Source organism: Mobula hypostoma, chromosome 19, assembly GCF_963921235.1.
Source record: "Mobula hypostoma chromosome 19, sMobHyp1.1, whole genome shotgun sequence".
Taxonomy (NCBI): domain Eukaryota; kingdom Metazoa; phylum Chordata; class Chondrichthyes; order Myliobatiformes; family Myliobatidae; genus Mobula; species Mobula hypostoma.
Window position 1 is genome coordinate 59,077,188 of NC_086115.1, and position 21,882 is coordinate 59,099,069.

At 40.9% G+C, this 21,882-nt stretch overlaps 1 protein-coding gene across 4 annotated transcripts in view; it reads right to left on the bottom strand.

The window, feature by feature from the left end:
• ccdc186 (coiled-coil domain-containing protein 186) overlaps window positions 1-21,882 on the bottom strand; it is a 114,989-nt gene that overhangs the window by 69,367 nt on the left and 23,740 nt on the right. For all 4 annotated transcript variants that reach the window (XM_063071996.1, XM_063071997.1, XM_063071995.1 and 1 more), the window contains exons 3-4: window positions 9,174-9,300; window positions 3,022-3,150 (exon numbers count right to left, since the gene is read on the bottom strand). In XM_063071996.1, the coding sequence (XP_062928066.1) occupies window positions 3,022-3,150; window positions 9,174-9,300 (256 nt within the window). The remainder of the gene's footprint in view (window positions 1-3,021; window positions 3,151-9,173; window positions 9,301-21,882) is intronic.

Below are 21,882 nucleotides of genomic sequence, written 5' to 3' on the forward strand. Positions count from 1 at the left end.
TTACTTTTCTTCGAAGTACCACAGGGTAGTAATGGTGCAGCAGATAGTGCTGTTACCTCACAGCCGCCTAATACAGGCGGACAATACGAGAATCAGATTGGAATTGATTGGCATGCAAGAAGGAATAAGTGGAAGAAATGAGATACTACCAAGAACCGGCAGAGACTTGATGGGTCAAATCAGTGGTCCCCACCCACCAGGCCACGGACCGGTACCGAGCCGCAAAGCACATGCTACTGGGCTGCGAGGAAACTATGATTTGGCGATATGAAACCATATGAGTCAGCTGCACCTTTCCTTATTCCCTGAAAAACCCACTGTTGACTAACACCTCCCCCCGCCTCAACCCCCCCGTTCCGCAAGAATATTGTCAATATTAAACCAGTCCGCGGTGTGAAAAAAATTGGGGACCCCTGGATCAAATGATCTTCCTCTAGGTCATTAGTAAATTTGGAATAGACCCCTGTTGATGCTGAATAATCTTTGATGTAAATTGTCATAATACACTTCCATATTGATATATACTTTCAAAGATCTAGGAGATGTTGTTGAAGCAAGTACTGACAGTGTATTTTGTAGATGGTCCACAGCACTAATGTGGGTAATTGATTGCAGAAGAAAACTATGTTTACAAATGGTGTCATTCTCACAGGTTGCTTTATCTCGATCATATCAAGCTCTGCTCATTCAGTCAAATGGAAAGACCATAATCACACATCAGACTTGTTGACAGTGGTGGTTTGAGTGTCAGGAGAATCAGGAGATGAGTATACCCAACCTTTGATAGGTGCTTATAAAAGCAACCCAAGGCAACACACACAAAGTGCTGGAAGAACTCAGCAAGTCAGGCAACATCCATGGAAATGAATAAACAGTCGACATTTCGGGCTGAGACCCTCCTTCAGGACTAAAAAGGGAAAAGACGGCAGAATAAAAAGGTGAGGAGAGGGGAAAGAGGCTAGCTGGAAGGTGATAGGTGAAGCCAGGTGGGTAGGAAACATCAAGGGCTGGAGAGAAAGGAATCTGATAGAAGAGGAGAATGGACCATAGGAGAAAGGGAAGGAGGAGGGGACCCAGAGGGAAGTGATAAGCAGGTGAGAAGAGGTAAAAGGTCAAAGTGGGGAATACAGGAAGAGGGGAGAGGGAAATTGATATTCATGCCATCAAGTTGGAGCCTACCTGGAAAAGATATTGCTCCTCCACCCTGAGGGTTTCCTCAATCCTGGCCCAAAAGGAAGCCAAGGATCGATATGTTGGAACAAGACTGGGAATCAGAATTAAAATGTTTGGCCACCAGGAAGTTCTAACCTGTTCTGTTAGCTGTTTATATTAATAGTCCGATTAAGTTTCTGGTCGAGGGTGACAACCCCTCTCACCCTCAGACAATGTCATATTACTGAACATCAAGAGTGGATGTACAGATTCTTCTTTGCTGAGATGGTGATTGTCTGTGAAACTATAAGCAAGCATTCCGACCTCCAAGTTTATGATGGAACGAAGGATACTGATGAAGCAGCTGAAGATGGCCAGGCCTATGATACTACCCTAAGGAATTACTGCACTTCTATCAGGGAGGTGGGATAATTACTCTCCAACACTCCCAATCACCTTGTTTTGTCCAAATTATAGCAGCAACCAATGGAAGGTTTTCTTTTTGACCCCAGTTTTACAAAAGCCCTGACAACACGTAATTAAGTCAAGTTTGTTGTCATTTAACTATATACCATACATACATGTTTACTAAATGAGAATTTATTTATATCAGAAGTAGCCTTGCTATCACGCTGACCTCACCCCTGGAATTCAGGTCCATGTTTGCATCAATGCTTAGTATTAACAAAACTAAAATCAACTCAACCTTATTAACTTAAATAATTCAAAATTTGCATAAGGAATGATTGTGCAATCATTATTTTTAGAAAATTCATTGCTCAACAAACATAGTATCTGCCCTTCTCCTTTGTAATTAGTTAATAATCCACTTACCAAACTAACCAAAGTAACGATTAAATTGTGCCATGGGAAAGTGAATGTGTAACTTTAGTGTATGCTGTTAATGATACTAGCTTACCTAATTTTCAAACATGTGGAATGCAGCAGTTAAAACCAACCTCTTTAATACACTAAAGTCCCTCATTAAACAAAGGGATTACATATTGCTAATAGATACTTCAACACCTGTTAAATTTCAAGCATTAATCAAATGTGATTTGTAAGAGAGCACATTTCCCTTCGGAGTGCAAATCACTTCCAGACTTAAAATGATAGCTGAAACTGGATGATGAATTTGCCAACTCCATGGATATATAAACGTGAATATCAAACAAAGGCAAACCAAGAAGCTTAACCACAGTCAAGTTAAAATTATTTAAAGAATAGAAATACATTATTATTCACTTGTTAGTTATGTGCCATGTCATATGACGTGGGTGATCCTGGTCTTTCCATTACCATGACTGGTCTTGACAAATTTTCCCACAGAAGCGCTTTGCTATTGCCTTTTTCTGGGCAAGATGGGTGACCCCAGCCATTATCGAGTCTTCAGAGATTGTCTGCCTGATGTCTCTGATCGCACAACCAGGACTTGTAATATGCATCAGTTGCTCATACGACCATCCACCACTTGCCCCATGGCTTCACGTAACCCTGATCGGGGGGTGGGAGGAGGTGGGGGTAGGGGCTAAGCAGGTGCAACACTTTGCCCAAGGGTGACTTACAGGCTAACAGAGGGAAGGAGTGACTTACACCTCCTTTGGTAGAGACGCATTTCCACCCTGCCAACTGATATTTTTATAAAAATAACAGAGCAATCCAGAGAGCAGGATATTTTACAAAATACCGTGTACCCAATTGGACCCATGTGCAGACAATATTCAGAAAGAAGGCAAGAGAAGCTGGGGGAAATCAAAGCTGTGGGGCAAGATGGATAAATTTTCATCAGAGAACAAATAAATCAAAATAATTATTTTTGAACAAAAATCTACTACTTAAAAATACATCTTATATTGAAGACATTCTTACTTGTTCTATCTGAAAAGTCAGATTTCTTTGCAATTGCTGAATGGCGTTTTTGGCCGCAGCATCCTGAGAAATCAGCCTTTCCTTCGTGGTTTTTATTTCCTCCATTAGGGTTTCAACTTTGGCTTCCATCTACAAGAGATAAGTGAATCCATGGTGAGTTGCCAATTCTGTGTTTTATATGTTTGTAAGCCGATTGAAAATTTTTAATCACAAGTTAATGGGGATTAAATAATATGTTTTCATGACTGTATTACAGTTATTTCCCTGTTTACAGTTATTTGTAGCCTGAATAACTTTAAGTACTTCTCATGTACTTAACGAAAAAGTACGAGTTCGTTAGCAATCTAATCACAAGTAAGAGAAAATCTGCAGATGCTGGAAATCCAAACAACACACACAAAATGCTGGAGGATCTCAGCAAGCCAGGCAGCATCTATGGAAAGAAGTACAGTCAACCCAAGGGTCTTGGCCCAAAACATCGACTGTACTTTATTTTCCATAGATGCTGCCTGGCCTGCTGAGTTCCTCCAACATTTTGTGTGTGTCATTAGTAATCTATAGGTTTGGAATTTTTTGATGAAGTTATCATAATATGATAGATTTCCCAAAATAAATATCGGAAGGATTTGGATAAATCTCAAATTAAGTTTTAAATCTAAGCAAACTATAAAGGGATAAGGCTCGAGATGGCCATGGAAAATTTGGAAAACCATATAAATGGCTTGTTTTAAAATAATAAATAGATAGTTCGCAACTAATATATATCCTTTCAAGATTAACAAAAAACAGAAAAATTGGTCTAGTGACAGTTTGCATGAGAGATGTATCTATGAATAAATTCTGAAATTTTCTTAATCCTTGGGCTTTTCTTTTGGTAGCATTTGGTCTAATAATAGTTATAACTATTATTTTTATTATTAGATCAAATGTTTCCAAAAGAAAAGTTTGAGGATTAAGAAAAATTCAGAATTTATTCATAGATAAATTCATAGTTATATAGCAAGGAAACAAACACTTCCACCGACTTGTGCATGCCAACCAAGATACCGACTAAACCAATCCCATGGTCTGTGTTTGATCCATCTTCCTCTAGACTTGTCCTATCCATGTACATGGCCAAATGTTCCTCATACATGATACTTGCACTTTCCTCTATAAGCAACTCTAGTAGCTTGTTCAATATACCCACCCACCTTCCCTCTCCGATTAAGACACATGCCCTCTAACTTTAGACTCCCCTTGCTAAGAAAATGAGTGACCATCTACCTGTCATAATATTATAAACTACTAAAAGGTTACTGTTCAGCTTTTTTTCACTCTTCAGAAATATCCCAATCTCTCCTCGTGTCTCAAGCCTTCCAGTTCAGGTAACAATTTTTACTGCACTCTTTTGAGCTGAATCATGTCCTTCTTATAGCCACCAATTCAGAAAGAGCCCCCATAAATAACAAGGAAAGCAAAGCAGAATTGGCAAAAATAAAAAAAAAAATTGCAATGCACCAGCATAAGACTTCACAGAAGACACAAGAGATTTCCCAGAAATTAATGGAGAACAGTTCTAGGTGTGAATGATAAAGTTAAAGGAATCTGTGAAAAACTATTATTTGTAAAATTAATGGAACTGAAAAGCAATAAGCTCCCTGAACTAATAACCAGCATTACAAGGTTTCAGAAGAAACTGTGGATTCACTAGTTGTCATCATTTGTATTTCCACAGAATTTTGAACAAATCACAGGCTAGAAGGTAGTGAATATAACACTATTAATCAGAAAAGGAATGAAATCTTAAATTGCAGACTGGATAGCTTGACATCAATAGTAAGGAAGACATACAATCTATTACTAAGAAAGTGACAACCTTGCACTTACAATGTGACTGGGCAGAATCAAAATTGATTTATGCAAGGAAAAATATCACATTTGACAAATCTGCTACTCTTTAAAGTCGTACACAGTAGAACTGAAAAGAGAACTAGCAGTTGTGGTATGACTGAGCATTCAGAAAGTCTTCAGTAACCTTTTATGCAAGATATTACAAAACAAAGTTAGAGCACATGGTATTGGGGCTGCGGACTGACATTTGAATAGAGGCAGGAATCTGCTGGAATAAAACAGCCATTCTCACATTCGGAGGCTGGGACTACTGCGGCATTACTGGCATCACTGCTCTTCACTATCTCGATCAATGATTTGCATGAGGGAATCCAGCTTACATAACCATGTTTGTCCATAACATACACTGAGGTAATAATATAGACTGTGGGGAAAACACAGAGGGGCTTCAGGGAATATAGACAGGCTGTGCCAAGACAAGGTACTTCAAATATACAGTAATGTAGAAATGTGAAGGAATCCACTTTGTAGAAAAAGAACCCTGAAATGCAGAATATTTTATTAAAGTTATACTGAGCACTGATACTTAAGAGATACTGAGTAGTTGATTGAGAGGGACACATGCATCCTTGTACACGAATTACTAAGAGTTAATAAGCAGGTAACTAGGCAGGCAAATGGTCTGATGACCTCTATTGCAAAAGGATTTTGCTCCAATTATGGAGCCTAGGCAATACAGCAACAGAAGAGACAAATATAGAAAGCACATGCTATGATAAGGATTATATTCACAGACTCAGGCTTTCCAGGGCTGTCATCACATAGCAATGGGGTATGCTGCAGGAAGACCTTCAGCCACGTGACTGGACAGCTTTTCCTATCGGGATCACATTGACTCTGATCTACCATGCACAGAAACCTTCCAAGTGGCTACAACAGATCCCTGCAATATTTCACAGATCACTGCTCACCACAGAGACACCAGCAGGGTGCTGTATTCACATTCACATACTTAGGTATCAGTAACATATCATACACCAGCATTTGCCAGCAAATGCTGGTAGCTGTTGACCGCCCTGAAGTGCACATCAAGGGCCCACAGAGTCACATGCCATAGGGATAACTTCCACAACCAAGTAGAGAAGGACTGTGAAAGCATGGGAAAACCACTGACTGCAGAAAAAAAAAGAATGGAGGTATTATTCATGGGTTCATGTCCATTCAGAAATCTGATGGCAGAGGGGAAGAAGCTTTTCCTGAAACATTGAGTGTGTTCACGCTCCTGTACCTCCTACTTGATGGTAACAATGAGAAGAGGACATGTCCTGAGGTGATGGGGATCCTTAATGCTTAATGGTGAGTGCCATCTTTTGGAGTTATCGCTTTTTGAAGGCTTGTTAAATCATCAATCCAAAATGGCACATTCCACACATGTTAACATCATAATGGTTCTTCAGAAATCAGAGTAATCATCTGACAGAAAACAATAATTATACATCCTCTTTCCACGTGAAATTGCTGTGGATATTTTTATTGTAATGGTTTGTATAACTCACCCTAGAATCTCATGTGAAAACAGGAGATTTAAATGTGCTTTGCTCCAGCGAGTGGGGTTTGTCATGTCTAGAGAAGACAGCTATAGCTGGCCTCTGTGCCTGTATTATAAAGCGAGATTCAATGGATCCAATTTCTCAATGTAAATGTGAGACAAAGCATGAAAACTGCCAACTCCCTGAAGTATCCCATAAGGTCCTCAGCTTGAAAGGTAAAGCTTTCTCCAATTTAGTTTCTCTCATGATTTATCTGTCCAACAAGCTCAACTTGTAAAACAGCATTAACTAAAATATCTACCTGCATTTTAAATAATCAGTATATATAGAATCAGGAAAAAAATCTGCAGAACACTAAATCCAAAGCAACACACACAATATGCTGGAGCAACCCAGCAGGTCAGGCAGCATCTATGGAAATGAGTAAACAATCGAAGTTTCAGGCTAAGACGTCAACTGTTTACTCATGTAGAATACTCCTGTTTTTTCCTCAGAATATATCTGCATTTTTGCATTTCCTACTTCTATGGTCAAGTCTTTGTATATGCAACTGAGAAATTTCTTATGGAGTTGGGGCAGAGTCCAATATATGATTAAAGGAAAGGTGAAGAAATCTGTAGTTTAAATCGGTGGAAAAATTCTAAGATTATGAAAAGGGACTTGATGGTAACTGCAGAAACAGTTCAAAGGCTATTTCTGGATTTTGTAAAACTAGTCAGATGAAGTACAAAGTTATTTCTCTGCCACATGTAGCTTGGCTCAAATTTGAAATTCTCACACTTTTTCACAAAACATTTGATAATTCATTAATGGCTCTTGTATGAAAACTCATTAACATTTGGCTGCCTTGCATCCTCACATTCATCCTCTCAGCTCATATGAAGAACAAGAATTGCCTATTCAGATCATTGGAGAAACGTAAAATCGCTTCTCTTCACCAGGACAGAGAAAAGTGAACAGGGTTTAAAATGAACTCCAAAGTTAATTTAAAATCCTTACAACTTATTTGCAAGAATCCAACTGATTAGACCAGATTCTGGAGTCGATGCATAATGAGAACATCTGAAATAAAAATGCCATTAAAATTTAGTAGGCATATATTTTTTCTCAGTGACTTCTGCTCTGGCACCATTTATAGAATATCTGTGGCAATCAAAAATTATGAAGTCATCAAGCAGTCTCAAAAGAACGAAAATAAAGAATCCTAACAGGAAAGGAAATAGAAAGAAACATTTGTGGAATTGAAATAATAAATTAACAATTTTATTGAAAGCACAATTAAAAACTGGGTTCATACAAATAAGATTGAAATTAGAAATTTAAATATCATAAACCCATAAATTTTTTAAAAATATATTAAATGCAAAGAATAACATCCCACAGTTATGAAATAAGGTTTCCAGAGCAAGAGAGGTTATTTAAAAGAAGTTACGATTTAGCATGTCATTAAAGCTCATTCACAACATTTAACATCAAACCATGGATATTGTGTTTATCACAACTGCAGCTACATCCTGTGGAGATGAAGTAATGAACTCAAATCAGGTTCCCAGTACTATAACTTCGTTAAAGCACAAGAAAGTCTGAAAAATGCTAGAAATCTAAAGCAACACACATAAAATGCTGGAGGAACCCAACAGGTCAGGCAGCATCTGTGGAAAACAGTAAACAGTCGACGTTCATCAGGACTGGGAAGGAAGAGACAGAAGCAAGTGTAAGAAGGTGGGGAGAGGAAGAAGTACAATCTGGCAGGTAAGAGGTGAAACTGTGATGAGGAAGGTGGGTGGGTAGATACTGCCTGACCTGCTGAGTTTCTCCAGTATTTGTGTGTATTGCTCTGTTTTAACTTCATATATGCAGGTGATAAATGCTTTACAAGCAACAACTGCAAAAACAGAGAATTTTATCATTGTTACAACCACAAAAGCCCCATCATTGTCTCTTATACTTCAATGTTGATACAGCAAACTCCAAAAATCCAATATCTGATTGAAAAATCCTGATGTTTAGGCATCTGGCTCACTTGCTGTTCCAGAATTGGGGATAGGGCTTCAAACAGGGCATATGGCCAGGGCAACACACACAAAATGCTGGAGGACGCAAACACGAGGAAATCTGCAGATGCTGGAATTTCAAGCAACACACATAAAGGTTGCTGGTGAACGCAGCAGGCCAGGCAGCACCTATAGAAATAAAACTGTCGACATTTCAGGCCGAGACTCTTCTTCAGGACCGGAAAGGAAGCCAAAATAAGAAGGTGGTGGGGGGGATGAAGTAAGAAGCCAGGAGGTGATAAGTGGAAAAGGCAAAGGGCTGGAGAAGAAGGAATGTAATGGACCATGGAAAATGGGAAGAAGGAGGGGCACCAGTGGGAGGTGATAGGCAAGTAAGAGGCCACAGTGGGGAATTGAAGGAGAAGGAATTATTGAACAAGGTTTATTTCCTGCTTTCTTTGAATTAAACATGGTTCGGTTTTCCTTTCCATTTAAGCTAACTAGGTTTACTAAAAAGTTTATTATACAATTGTGAAACATGTTAAACAAAAGTGAAATGATAGTGTGTTAGAGATTTAACAGGTGTGACTTCCAAATATTCAAAACAAAATTGTTTATCTGGTACCACTGCAGTGCCAGTTGTGCTGGATTATCAGAGTTTTTATAAGCTAATTTTAAAATGTGCCTCATCTTTCCAGTAATCTGTACCATACCAATAATTCAAAATCAGTCCCGTTATAATAAATTTGCATTCATAGTTCCGTAAGTGCCTTACTAGTTTTATCATGTTGATATGTTGCTTTTCTGTTTCCGAACGCTTTTTCAGTTCATCCTTCAAGTTGTCTTTTTCTGCACAAATCTCCACAATCATTTCCTGATGCTTTCTGTTTTCTTCTGTCAGTCTACAGATGAAGAATAAAAACAAAAGCATAACAAACATTTAGTAAAAGCAAAACATGGAGTTCAGTGTAACACTATTCCATTTTTAAACACTGAAAATTTGGCTAGCTATTTGTAACTGGGGAACTGGTGGCAACCTTGTAAATTTAAACTTTTGATAAAGATTGTTACAATACACTATTAAATTATTTTTGCAGCTTTATAGGAATAAGCTAATCGCCTGCCTTACCCATTACTGTACCCAATTAACATAAAAATGCTCTTCATCTTAAGTTCAACCATGACTGATTGGTGGAAGTAAATAAAGCCAAACAGAAATAACAGTTTTAACCAAAACAAGCCTATCCAATCTCAACCTAACTATTTCATCAGGCAGTCTGACAGTCTTCACAAAGCATTGTTTCATGGGACATTTGCTGTGACAGGGATTGGCAGAGAATAGATTTCCAAAGTCAAAAGTAAGTCACGGATTCTTTTCCTCATGTACTACGTTAACAAGCAGAAACTGTCACAATGGTGGGGCACTGGGAGCAAGGGTGGACCCAAATGCAAGACACATCTTGTGAGGTTAATTAAATTGAGTTCATTGTTCGATACCAGGAGAGCAAGGCAGGAGCAGGAATAGCCAACTGGACAAGGACTCAGGACTACGACTAGGCTGGGACTAAGGGTCTAGGCTAGGACTCGGAATCAGATCCCAAAACTAGAGGCAACATGAAGAGGCTCCGGTATGGACTCCGAGCCAGAGACTGGGCAAGGACCCAGTACCTGGGTCTTGCCTTGGGCTCGGACCCCAGAACCAGGCAAGGACATGACATGGGCTAGGGAGAGGAAGAACATGGAAAACAGAGCCTCGGTCTCGGGAGAGCAGGTACATGGAACCATAGACACGTACACAGAACACAGAGTCGGGACCCCTCCTTGGGTACAGGACATAGGGCCCAGACTCACACACAGAACAGAGAGCCGGGACCCCTCCTTGGGTACAGGATATAGGACCGGGACTCATGACCCCCACCCCCCCCCCCGCGGAGCAACGGCAAGACGGCCTGACTTACCCCACGGAGGCGAGGACAAGACAAGACCAACACGAAAAAACACCAGACAGTACCTATCTAGCTCCGGCAATAGAACTAGACCGAAGTGCAGGCGAGGGCTGCAGACGAGGGCTAGAGGCAAGAGGGGCAGAGAAGGGATACAGACAGGGGAGTAGGACAGGAATCACAGACCGCCAGGGCCAGGACATGACTCGGAACTTGGATGCCGCCAGGGCCAGGACTTGACTCGGTACGTGGATGCCGCCAGGGCCACAACTTGATTTGGAGCCTCTGGGTAGTGGCGAGTCTCGACTCGGCCCGGGAACAGTAGACAGCGGTTCTTGATTCCCTCCGGTGGGTTAACTGACGGACCCACCTCGGTGAGGAAACTTTGCAAGCTTGCTTTGGCGAGGTAACTTGACAGGGTTGCTCCGGTGATGAAAGGCGAATTACCGGCGCTCGCTTCGGGCAGAGACTAGGCTTGCTCCGGCCAGATGACATTGGCACACCGTACCTTTGGTGACTTTGCAGACGCTCTCACGCCGAACAGCTGAAAGCCAGAGACTATAAACTACCGGTTCAGTCGGGAGTAAATTGCCTTCAATCACCAAGGCCAAGGGACACGGGAAAACAGGGAACCAAAGGGAAACAGGGAGTCAACGATCCAAATCGTAACATAAACAAAGTAAATTTAAAGGGATCCCGATCCGGACCATGACAGAAACATCATGCGATGGGAAACAGAGAGATAAAAACACAGCACCATTAGGACATATTTGTATATACTTAGGATATATTGTCAAAGTACACATGGAGATAGTTAGAAAAAAATAAAAATGTTATGCACTACAAGGAGGAGTGGTGATGAGAAGAAAGAAACATCAGATTAACAGACTCCAATCAGTTAAGTTAGACACAACCTCTCCTCCTCCACTCTCACCCTGAAGGCTCACCCTGCGTGCCTCAAGGCTGTGTGCTGAGCCCTCTTCTGTACTCCCTTTTCACCTATGACTGCATTCCTGTACACGGTTCTAACTCCATAATCAAGTTCACAGACGACACCACGGTGGTTGGCTTGATCAGAGGGGATGACGAGACGGCCTACAGGGATGAGGTCCAGCACCTGGCAGCGTGGTATGCTGACAACAACCTGGCCCTTAACACCCAGAAGACCAAGGAGATCATTGTGGACTTCATGCATGCTAGGAGCTACACTCACGTCCCCATCTACATCAACGGACCTGTAGTGGAGCGTGTATCAAGCTTCAAATTCCTTGCTGTCCACATTTCCGAGGATCTCACCTGGTCCCTGAACCCCTCCATCCTGATCAAAAAGGCGCAACAGCGCCTCTATTTCCTGCGAGGCCTCAAGAAAGCTCACCTCTGTCCCAGGATACTGACGGTCTTTTACTATTGAGAGTATACTCACCAACTGCATCTCAGTGTGGTATGGCAACTGTCGCATATCGGACCGCAAAGCACTCCAGCGTGTGGTGAAAACTGCCCAGCAGATTATCGGCACCCAATTGCCCACCATTGAGAACATCTACCATAAACACTGCCTGGGCAGGGCGAAAAGCATTATCAAGGATGCATCTCACCCTAACCATGGACTTTTTACTCTCCTTCCATCCAGTAGGCGCCACAGGAGCCTCCACTCCCGCACCAGAAGGCACAGGAAGAGCTTCTTCCCCGAGGCTGTAACCCTGCTGAACCTCACATCACAGCGCTAAGTAGTACTGCACCCATATTGTACTGTCTCAGTACTTTTATACTTGTGTGCTGTAGCGCTTACTTTTTATTCACAGTTATTTTGCAAATAACACAATTCTTTGCATTTCTGGTCAGATGCTAACTGCATTTCATTGGCTTTGTATCTGTACTCAGCACAATGACAATAAAGTTGAATCTAATCTAATCTAACAATACTGTCAACCTGCGCAGCAGCTTTGAGTGTCCTATGGATATGGACCCCAAGATGTCGCTGATCCTCCACATTGCCAAGAGTCTTACCATTAGAGTGAAGGCACTGTGGAGATCTAAAGCAAGTGCTGCACCAGAGAGGATGTATTCAAACCATCATTTTGTTTTTTGTCTATTTTAAAATGATTGCTGTGAACCAAATGTTGCCTAAAAGAGTAGCATTCCAACTTTGTTGAATTGTTCCAGTCATGTTACACCACCAATTGCACTATCAACTTTATGACATAGATTCTTGTACAGCACTCAGTGAATACTGTGTTACATCACTTGAATGAAGTGTTAAGCCAGCAACTTCCGGCTTAAGTTTTGGAGATGATGAAAGAGTGTCATTCCATGAAGCAGCACGAATTTGCACAACATATTGGTTGGTAATACTCCTTCAAAACAAAGCCGAAAACAAATTATATGGCAACACACACTTTGGGTTTGAGAAATCTTGCGGTGCTACACTTCCGAGTACATCTGATTCTGAAGTAATGGTTTTGAACTTGTTATGATGATATAATGCATCCTTTCTGATGTTGATACAAGAAGTTTATTAAATTTTAAAATGTTTACCAACATGGCTTCTGTTTCTTATTCTCCTGATAATTTGATGAAGCGATACATTGCCAACCTTTTTATCTTATTTTAATCAATTCTTTGTAAGTTGAAAATATTCCCTTAAGACATCTTTAATTCTTGCTGTCTTTCCTAAGTATATTTCCAACTACTCCTGCTGGTAATAATGTCAAAATCTTTTTTTAAGTTATTATTTGTAAATTAGAAACATGGTTTCAACATCAGACCTGGGCACTCCACTCAACTATTTTATTCCTAGTTCTCTGCTCCTTCTTTCCTTCAGCCAATTCCATTTCCTGGTGACCAGGACAGAGAAGAGCTTCAAACATTTGGGCACAGCCCTATGCCTTTCTTATAGAAAGCCTTCTCAGTTTCCCTTTCCTAAATACAGATAAACAAAAAATTCCCACAGTCTTTTGCTGAAGACTACAAAATCACATACATTCAGCAGATAACAAATTTAGAGTCATGAAGTCATACAGTAATACAGCATGGATACAGGACCTAAGGCCCAACATGTCCATACTGACCACCTGCTAGTCTCAATTTCCTGCATTTGGCCCTTACCCTCCAGGACCTTCCCCTCTATGTACCTATCCAAATGCTTCTTAAATGATACCATTGTACCCAACTCAACTACTTCCTCTGGAGTTCATTCCATATAATCACCACTCTGCATGAAATAGTTTTAGATTAGATTAGATTATGAGGACACGCAGTCCTCTTTTATTGTCATTTAGTAATGAATGCATTAAGAAATTATACAATATTCCTCCAGCATGGTATCATAGAAACATGGGACAGACCGAGACTGAAAAACTAACAAAAACCACATAATTATAACATATAGTTACAACAGTGCAACAATACCATAACTTGATGAAGAACAGGCCATGGCACAGTAAAAAAGTTCGAAGTCTCTCGAACGTCCCACATCTCACGCAGACGGGAGAAGAAAGAAAACTCTTCCTGCCATGCCTGACCACAGTCCGACTCTGAATCATCCGAAAACTTCAAGCTCCGATCAGCTCTCCGACACCGAGTACCGAGCACCATCTCTGCTGAACGCTTCGACCCCAGCCTCGGTCGCCAGCAGCAGGCAAAGCCGGGGATTTTGGGGCCTTCCCTCCGGAGATTCTCGTTCGCACAGTAGCAGCGGCAGCGAACCGGGCATTTCAGAAATTTCTCCAGATATTCCTCTGTGCCTTCTCATGTCTGTCTCCATCAAATCAGAATTGTGCACGGCATCCTACTTACAAATATGGTATCATTTCACCGAAGAGCTGCGCACGCTGTGTTATGCCGCCATCTTCTCCTTCCGCCGAGTTACCACTCGGGTCCCTCCTAAATCTTTCCTCTCTTACGCTAACCCATGTGCCCTAATTTATGACACCCCTGCCAAGGGGAAAAAGAACTGTTACCATCTACCTTATCAATGTCTCTCACAATTTAATCATTCCTACAAGGCTGTCTCTCATTCTCCTATGTTTTAAAGAGTAAAGATCTGGCCTGGCCAACCTCTCCCTATAACTCAGGCCTTCTAGCCCTGGCAACAACCTCATCAATCTTTTCTGTGCTCTCTCCATTTAATGCCTTTTCTATACCAGGATGACCAGAACAGTATACAGTACTCCAACTGCAGCATCACCGACAACTTATGTGTCTGTATAGAGTACTCCAACTGTGGCATCACCAACTTATACATCTGCCTGTATACAGTTCTCCAACTGTAGCATCACCAACGAGTTATACATCTGTCTGTATACAGTTCTCCAACTGTGGCATCACCAGCTTATACATCTGCCTGTATAGACCATAAGATATAGGAGCAGAAGTAGGCTATTCGGCCCATCAAGTTTGCTCCACCATTCAATCAGGGGTTGATCCAATTTTTCCAGTCATCCCTACTCTCTTGCTTTCACCCCATACCCTTTGATGCCCTGGCTAATCAAGAATATTTCTGTTTCTGCCTTAAAAGCACCCATTGACTTGGCCTCCACAGCCACTCGTGGCAACAAATTCCACAGATTTACCACCCTCTGACTAAACTAATTTCTCCGCATCTCTGTTCTAAATGGACATCCTTCAATCCTGTAGTCGTGCCCTCTTGTTCCAGACTCCCTTACTATGGGAAATAACTTTGCCATATCTAATCTGTTCAGGCTTTTTAACATTAGGAATGTTTCTATGAGATTCACCCTCATTTTCCTGAACTCCAAGGAAATAAGCCCAAGAGCTGCCAGATGTTCCTCATATGGTAACCCTTTCATTTCTGGAATCATTCTCATGAATCTTCTCTGAACCCTCTGAAATGTCAGTGTATCTTTTTTAAAATAAGGAGTCCAAAACTGCACAAAACTAAGTGTGGTCTCACGAGTGCCTTATAGAGCCTCAATATCACATCCCTGCTCTTATATTCTATACCCCTAGAAATGAATGCCAACATTGCATTTGCCTTCTTCACCACCGACTCCACTTGGAGGTTAACCCTTAAGGTATCTTGCACAAGGACTCCCAAGTCCCTTTGCATCTCTGCATTTTAAATTCTTTCCCCATCTAAATAATAGTCTGCCCGTTTATTTCTTCCAACAAAATGAATGATCATAGACTTTCCAACATTGTATTTCATTTGTCACTTCTTTGCCTATTGCCCTAAACTATCCAAGTCTCTCTGGGCTCTTGTTTCCTCAACACTACCCACTCCTCCACCTATCTTTGTACCATCGGCAAATATAGCCACAAATCCATTAAACCCATAGTCCAAATCATCGACATACATCATAAAAGGCAGCGTTCCCAACACCAACTCACGAAACTGCACTGGTAACCGGCAGCCAGCCAGAATAGGATCCCTTTATTCTCACTCTCTGTTTTCTGCTGACCAGCCAATACTCCACTCATGCTAGTAACTCCCCTGTAATTCCATGGGACTTTATCTTGCTAAGCAACCTCATGGGCGGCTCCTTGTCAAAGGCCTTCTGAACATCCAAGTACACCACGTCTATTGCATCTCCTTTGTCTACCCTGCTTGTAATTTCCTCAAAAAATTGCTGTAGGGTAGTCAGGCAGGATTTTCCTTTCAGGAAACCATGCTGGCTTTGGCCTATCTTCTCATGTGCCTCCAGGTATTCTGTAATCTCATCCCTAACAACTGACTCCAACAACTTCCCAATCACTGTTGACAGGCTAACAGGTTTCCTTCCTGCTGTCTCCCACCCATCTTAAATAGCAGAGTATATGGTACTCCAACTGCGGCATCACCAACGACTTATACATCTGCCTGTATAGAGTACTCCAAATGTAGCATCACCAACAACTTATATAACTGCAACATAACATCCCAACTCCTATACTCAGTATCTTGACGTCTGAAAGCCAGTATGCCAAATGTCTTTTACACCACCTGGTCTACCTGTAATGCTGCAACAATTTTCTTCCATAGGGACAGCAGTATTTTGAATTATTATGATGAAAATCCAATTATCTATTTGGAAGAAAATCTGATCTAGCCTCTCTGTCATTCTGGACACAGAGCAATATTGTTAACTCTCAACTACCCTTTAACACAACCATCATCACCATCAGGTGCCATGTCCAGTTTGAGCTTTGACTGCCATGGCCCACACACTCCTGTTTCGGGTCAAGTGGATCAATTCATTGGTATTCATTTCCAGTTCTCTGGCTGCTGTCTCCATCATCATTTGTCCTTGTCTTCCTCCTGCTTTCTTCCCTTCAATCTTTCCCATAGTTACGTGCATTCTAACTCCTCTTTCCTAATCACATGTCCAATTAAGTTACGTTGACTATTCATGATCTCATACATTATTCCTCTTTTTGTACTTGCTCTGTTCATGACATCCTCATTAGATATTCGTTTCGTCCATGATACTCTTTGCATCCTCCTCAAAAACCATATCTCTGCTGCTACAACTCGTTTCGTCATGTTACTAGATATTGTCCAACAATCTGAGCCATATAACATAACTGGATAAACGTAACATTTCAGTACTCTGAGGCAGGTTGTCATGCCTAGTTTAGTATTGGTCAGTATATTCTTCATTCTCATAAAGGCGTCTTTTGCCATCCCTATTCTACTTTTGATGTCCATGTCGCACCTGCCATCTGATGTCACCCAGCTTCCCAAGTAGCAAAAGTTCTGTACTTGTTTTATGTCTTCCCCGTTTATTCTCAGCCTGCAGGATAGGATTCTCCTTCTTTTTTGATATCACCATACATTCTGTCTTTTTGCAATTGATAGACAGACCAATTTTTTGCAATCTCTTCAACAATTATATCAATTAAGTTTTGTAGTTCTTCCTCCGTACTTGCAATTAACGCAGTGTCATCTGCATATCTGAAATTATTGATGTTTTCGCCACCAACTTTGACTCCCAAGATGTCTCTTATTTTTTGTAATATTGTTTCACCGTACACATTAAATAAATCAGGGGAGAAAACAATACACAAATACTGTTGTAATGTCAGCATTATAAAAGTAAATAATACTAATTGGGATAATAGTAATATAGCAATACTTTTGCTACTGAAAGCTGTTTGTAAAGAGAGATTGTTTCCGGGTTGCGGGGTTTTAGTTCTGTTCTTTCTGCCCAGTGCACATGTGCGTAGCTCCCCCGCCATGCACCACGTTTTCAGCGTAGCTTGTGCTACATCAAAGTGACCAATTAGGTTAGACTGTCAATTAGTGCAGACTGTCGCAAACATCAATATACGGCACTTGCTCGTGATATCCTGATAGCATGGCGGAGGCGCCACAAAAGAAGGCAAAAATGTACAAATTCCATCCAGAATGGGAAGGGGAATTTCTGTTTACCTTGGTGAAAGACAAGTGTGTATGTATGTTGTGCCACCAAACACAAGCACTGACTAAAAGAGGGAATCTGGAGCGGCACCACAACAGCAACCACCAGGAGTTTAAAGACACCTACCCCCCGAAGAGCGCAATTCGTGCCAGGAAAGTTGAGGAGCTGAAATCGGGGTTGAAGGCCCAGCAATCGTTCTTCACAAAACATGCTGCTCAAAATAAGGCTGCTATTGAAGCATCATTTCGTGTAAGTCACCTTTTGGCTAAACACAAGAAGCCTTTTACAGATGGCGATTTATTCAAAGAAGCAATGGCCAATTCCGCAGAGACTGTTTTCAATGACTTTAAAAACAAAAACGGCATCACAACCGCAATACATAATATACCGCTTGGCCCTGCAACAGTGACATTGTCAGAGGACATGGATCGACAAGTGTTAAAGGACTTGTCACTCTGTGAATATTTTTCACTACAGTTCAATGAATCCCTGGATGTAATGCAAGCAGCTCAGCTTGTTGTATTTGTCAGAATGTCTTTCCAGGATTCTACAACAAAGGAGGACTTCCTCACTCTTTTGCAATTAAACAAGAGAACAAGAGGTGAGGATATTTACAATGAGTTTAAAAAATATGCCCGTGAAAATGACACCCCCATTCATAAATTAGTGGCAATTACAACTGATGGGGCCCCAGCAATGCGCGGTGTGCACATTGGTTTTATTGCACTAAAAGTCAGTGCCTACTTTGGGTCAACTTATCTCTGTGAAATTGCATTTTCACAGATGAAAATTATTAAATCTTAGTACAAGAGCTGTCTTACAGACAAACACCTCACAGACTGTCTCAGACAGGCTGCCTGTAGTTATCAGCCAAATTTCAGGGAACTAGCAGAAAGTATTCAGCCCCAGTCATCACACTGAGTGCAACAGTCAATTTTTATTCATTTATTTTTCGTGTTGAAATAAAATTAAATTAGAATTAAAGGTGTGAAGTATTGTAATATTCTTAAAGACAGCTATGGCCTGTTTGATATGCTAGTTACAGTGTTTTCTTGTTTGAATTAATTTGAAAGTTTGACAAACTTATTTTGTGTAATTCAAGTACAATTAGCCCAAGTAAAAGGCCTCAAATTGGACGTACAATCTGAGCTGTGTTTTCTCTAAATGATTTAGTACGTAAATCTTACCTTTCACTAAGGTCGAGGTAGGGGATCTTGGGCTTAAAAAGGTTGGTGACCACTAATCTAGAGTTTTCGGTAATATTTCAAATAACTTATTGTGCTTCACTTTATCAAAAACTTTTAACACGATAAGACAATCAATTTAAGGAGAAATTCTGGTAGACAATAAATGCTGGTGCCAGCAAGTTCACACCTCTTTCTGCTGAATAATTCCTTAAAACCATACACTACCTCCAGAATGTACATATGCTACTTAAAGGAGGGAGGAGAAGATGGTGGCGTGACGCAGCACGCGCGGCTGTTCCGAATGAATATCGTATGTGTTAACTAGGGGGCCGTGCACAATCCGGATTTGATGGAGACAGCCGTGAGAAGCACGGAGGAATACCTGGAGTAACTTCTGAAATGCCTACTTCGTTGCCGCTGCTACTGTGCGATCGAGAATCTCTGGAGAGGAAGGCCCCAAATCCTCGGCTTTGCCTATTGCCTGTCGCTGGGGCCAGGGTCGAAGCACTCGGCAGAGATGGTGCTCGGTGCTCGGTGTCGGAGAGCTGGTTGGAGGCTTGGAGTTTTTGGACGGACTCGGAGTCGGATTGTAGTCGGATGCTTCCAGGATGCTGCACCGGCAAGTTGGCGGCGCTGGAGGTTCACCGTCTGCGTGAGATGATGGGACTTTCGAGAGACTTTGAGACTTTTACCGTGCCCATGGTCTGTTCTTATCAAATTACGGTACTGCTTTGCACTGTTGTAACTATATGTTATAATTATGTGGTTTTTGTTAGTTTTTAAGTCGATTTGTCATGTGTTTCTGTGATATCATTCTGGAAAAACATTGTATCATTTCTTAATGCATGCATTACAAAATGACAATAAAAGAGGACTGCGTGTCCTCATAATCTAATCTAAAAAAAATCTAAAAACTCACAGAAACCAAACCCAGGAATTAACCAGCTCTAACTTTTATGTGAGTTAAAAATTTCTTCAGTATACTGAAAGTAATTGGATTATATTAGACTATATCTAGAAAGGAGTCAAACAATCCAGCTGATCAGGTCAGTCTTTTGAAAATCCATATTTCATTTTGCTCCATTCCCTGAGTTTAAAGAAATAGATTTTTAATGTATCCAAGAGTTTGAGAACATACGTGAATAAAAATTCATGATTACCAACGTAATCAAATGACTGTGATGTAAAGCAGTCATCCCTCTTAGGTAAACAGTGACCAAGTCTGCAAAGAGATTCTTCATAATGTTAATTTAAAAAAATCACCAGGTGATATTGCCACGATTCATGCCACATATCTGCTTTATAGGATTTATAGTTCTTCTGCACAGAGGAAGCAAAATAGCTTACTATAAATCTACTCTTTATTATTCATTATCAGAGTGTTTGTAGTGAAGGCATTGGTGATGATAATGATCATTTCTAAATAACCTGATGAGAAATTGATGGGGCTCGTGATTGCAAGGTTACCATAGAGGGGATTAAAGAATCAATCATATTTTTCAGGACTGGAAACCCACAAAGGCCAGATCAGCCTTTCTCAATCTTTTTGCCCTAGAGAAATACTTGAAATAATTTTCAGGTCTCGGGGAACCCCTGCATAAAAATTATTATATCTACAGCTCACGGTATGTTAGTGTGATCAGTAAGTTGTAGATATGATAATCCAGAAATAATTGTCAGTGTTCTTTTGAGTAGAGAATGACTTTTTAGCCAACCTTTCTTGGAAAAAAAAACAGGTAGTTAAGCTTAGCTTACCTTTCTTGAAATTAATCTCTTTCTTTCCCTTTCACAAATTTTAAAACTCAGAGCGCAAACATAATAAATTTCTGTTAAATAACTGGCTTAAGCCAAAATGGGATTTAATTTTTCTAAAGGTAGGTCGGTAGATTCAATTTAAACAAAGTTTGTAAATTGATTTTAATTAATGCTATTTGCAACAGAAAAATTTATTTGCAATGTTGAAGCACTGTGTTGTGACATCAGAATTTTATTTTACAACAGAAATGAAACCTCTCATGGAGCCAAACATTGATGGGGCACCATCAGTACAGATGCCATCACAGTTCCGCCAAGACAGGTCTTTTGTTTCCAGATAGGAAGACAAAAACATTAAATATATCTTGCCCTTTGCTTGCTTCCGGCAGCTCGTTGCAACAGCAAAGGTTTTATTGAATTTCACTGTCATTAGCAAATCTTACAAATGTGACAACATGACATTTATTGCTGAAATCTGTTGACTCATCAACCTAGACAGGTCATATTCTGCATGGAGGTCGATGACCAGTGGTGTGCCTCAGAATTCTGTTCTGGGACCCCTACTCTTCTGTGATTTTTATAAATGACCTGGATGAGGAAGCAGAGGGATGGATTAGCAAATTTGCTGATGACACAAAGGTTGGGGGTGTTGTGGATAGTGTGGAGGGCTGTCAGAGGTTACAGCGGGACACTGATAGGATGCAAAACTGGGCTGAGAAGTGGCAAATGGAGTTCAACCCAGATAAGTATGAGGTGGTTCGTTTTGGTAGGTCAAATATGATGGCAGAATATAGTGTTAATGGTAAGACTCTTGGCACTGTGGAGGATCAGTGGGATCTTGGGGTCCGAGTCCATAGGACACTCAAAGCTGCTGCACAGGTTGACTCTGTGGTTAAGAAGGCATACGGTGCATTGGCCTTCACCAACTGTGGGATTGAGTTTAAGAGTCAAGAGGTAATGTTGCAGCTATATAAGACCCTAGTCATACCCCATTTGGAGTACTGTGCTCAATTCTGGTCGCCTCACTACAAGAAGGATGTGGAAACCATAGAAAGGGTGCAGAGGAGATTTACAAGGACGTTGCCTGGATTGGGGAGCATGCCTTACGAGAATAGGTTGAGTGAACGCAGCCTTTTCTCTTTGGAGCGATGGAGGATGAGAGGTGACCTGATAATGAGAGGCATTGATTGTGTGGGCAGTCAGAGGCTTCTTCCCAGGGCTGAAATGGCTAACACAAGAGG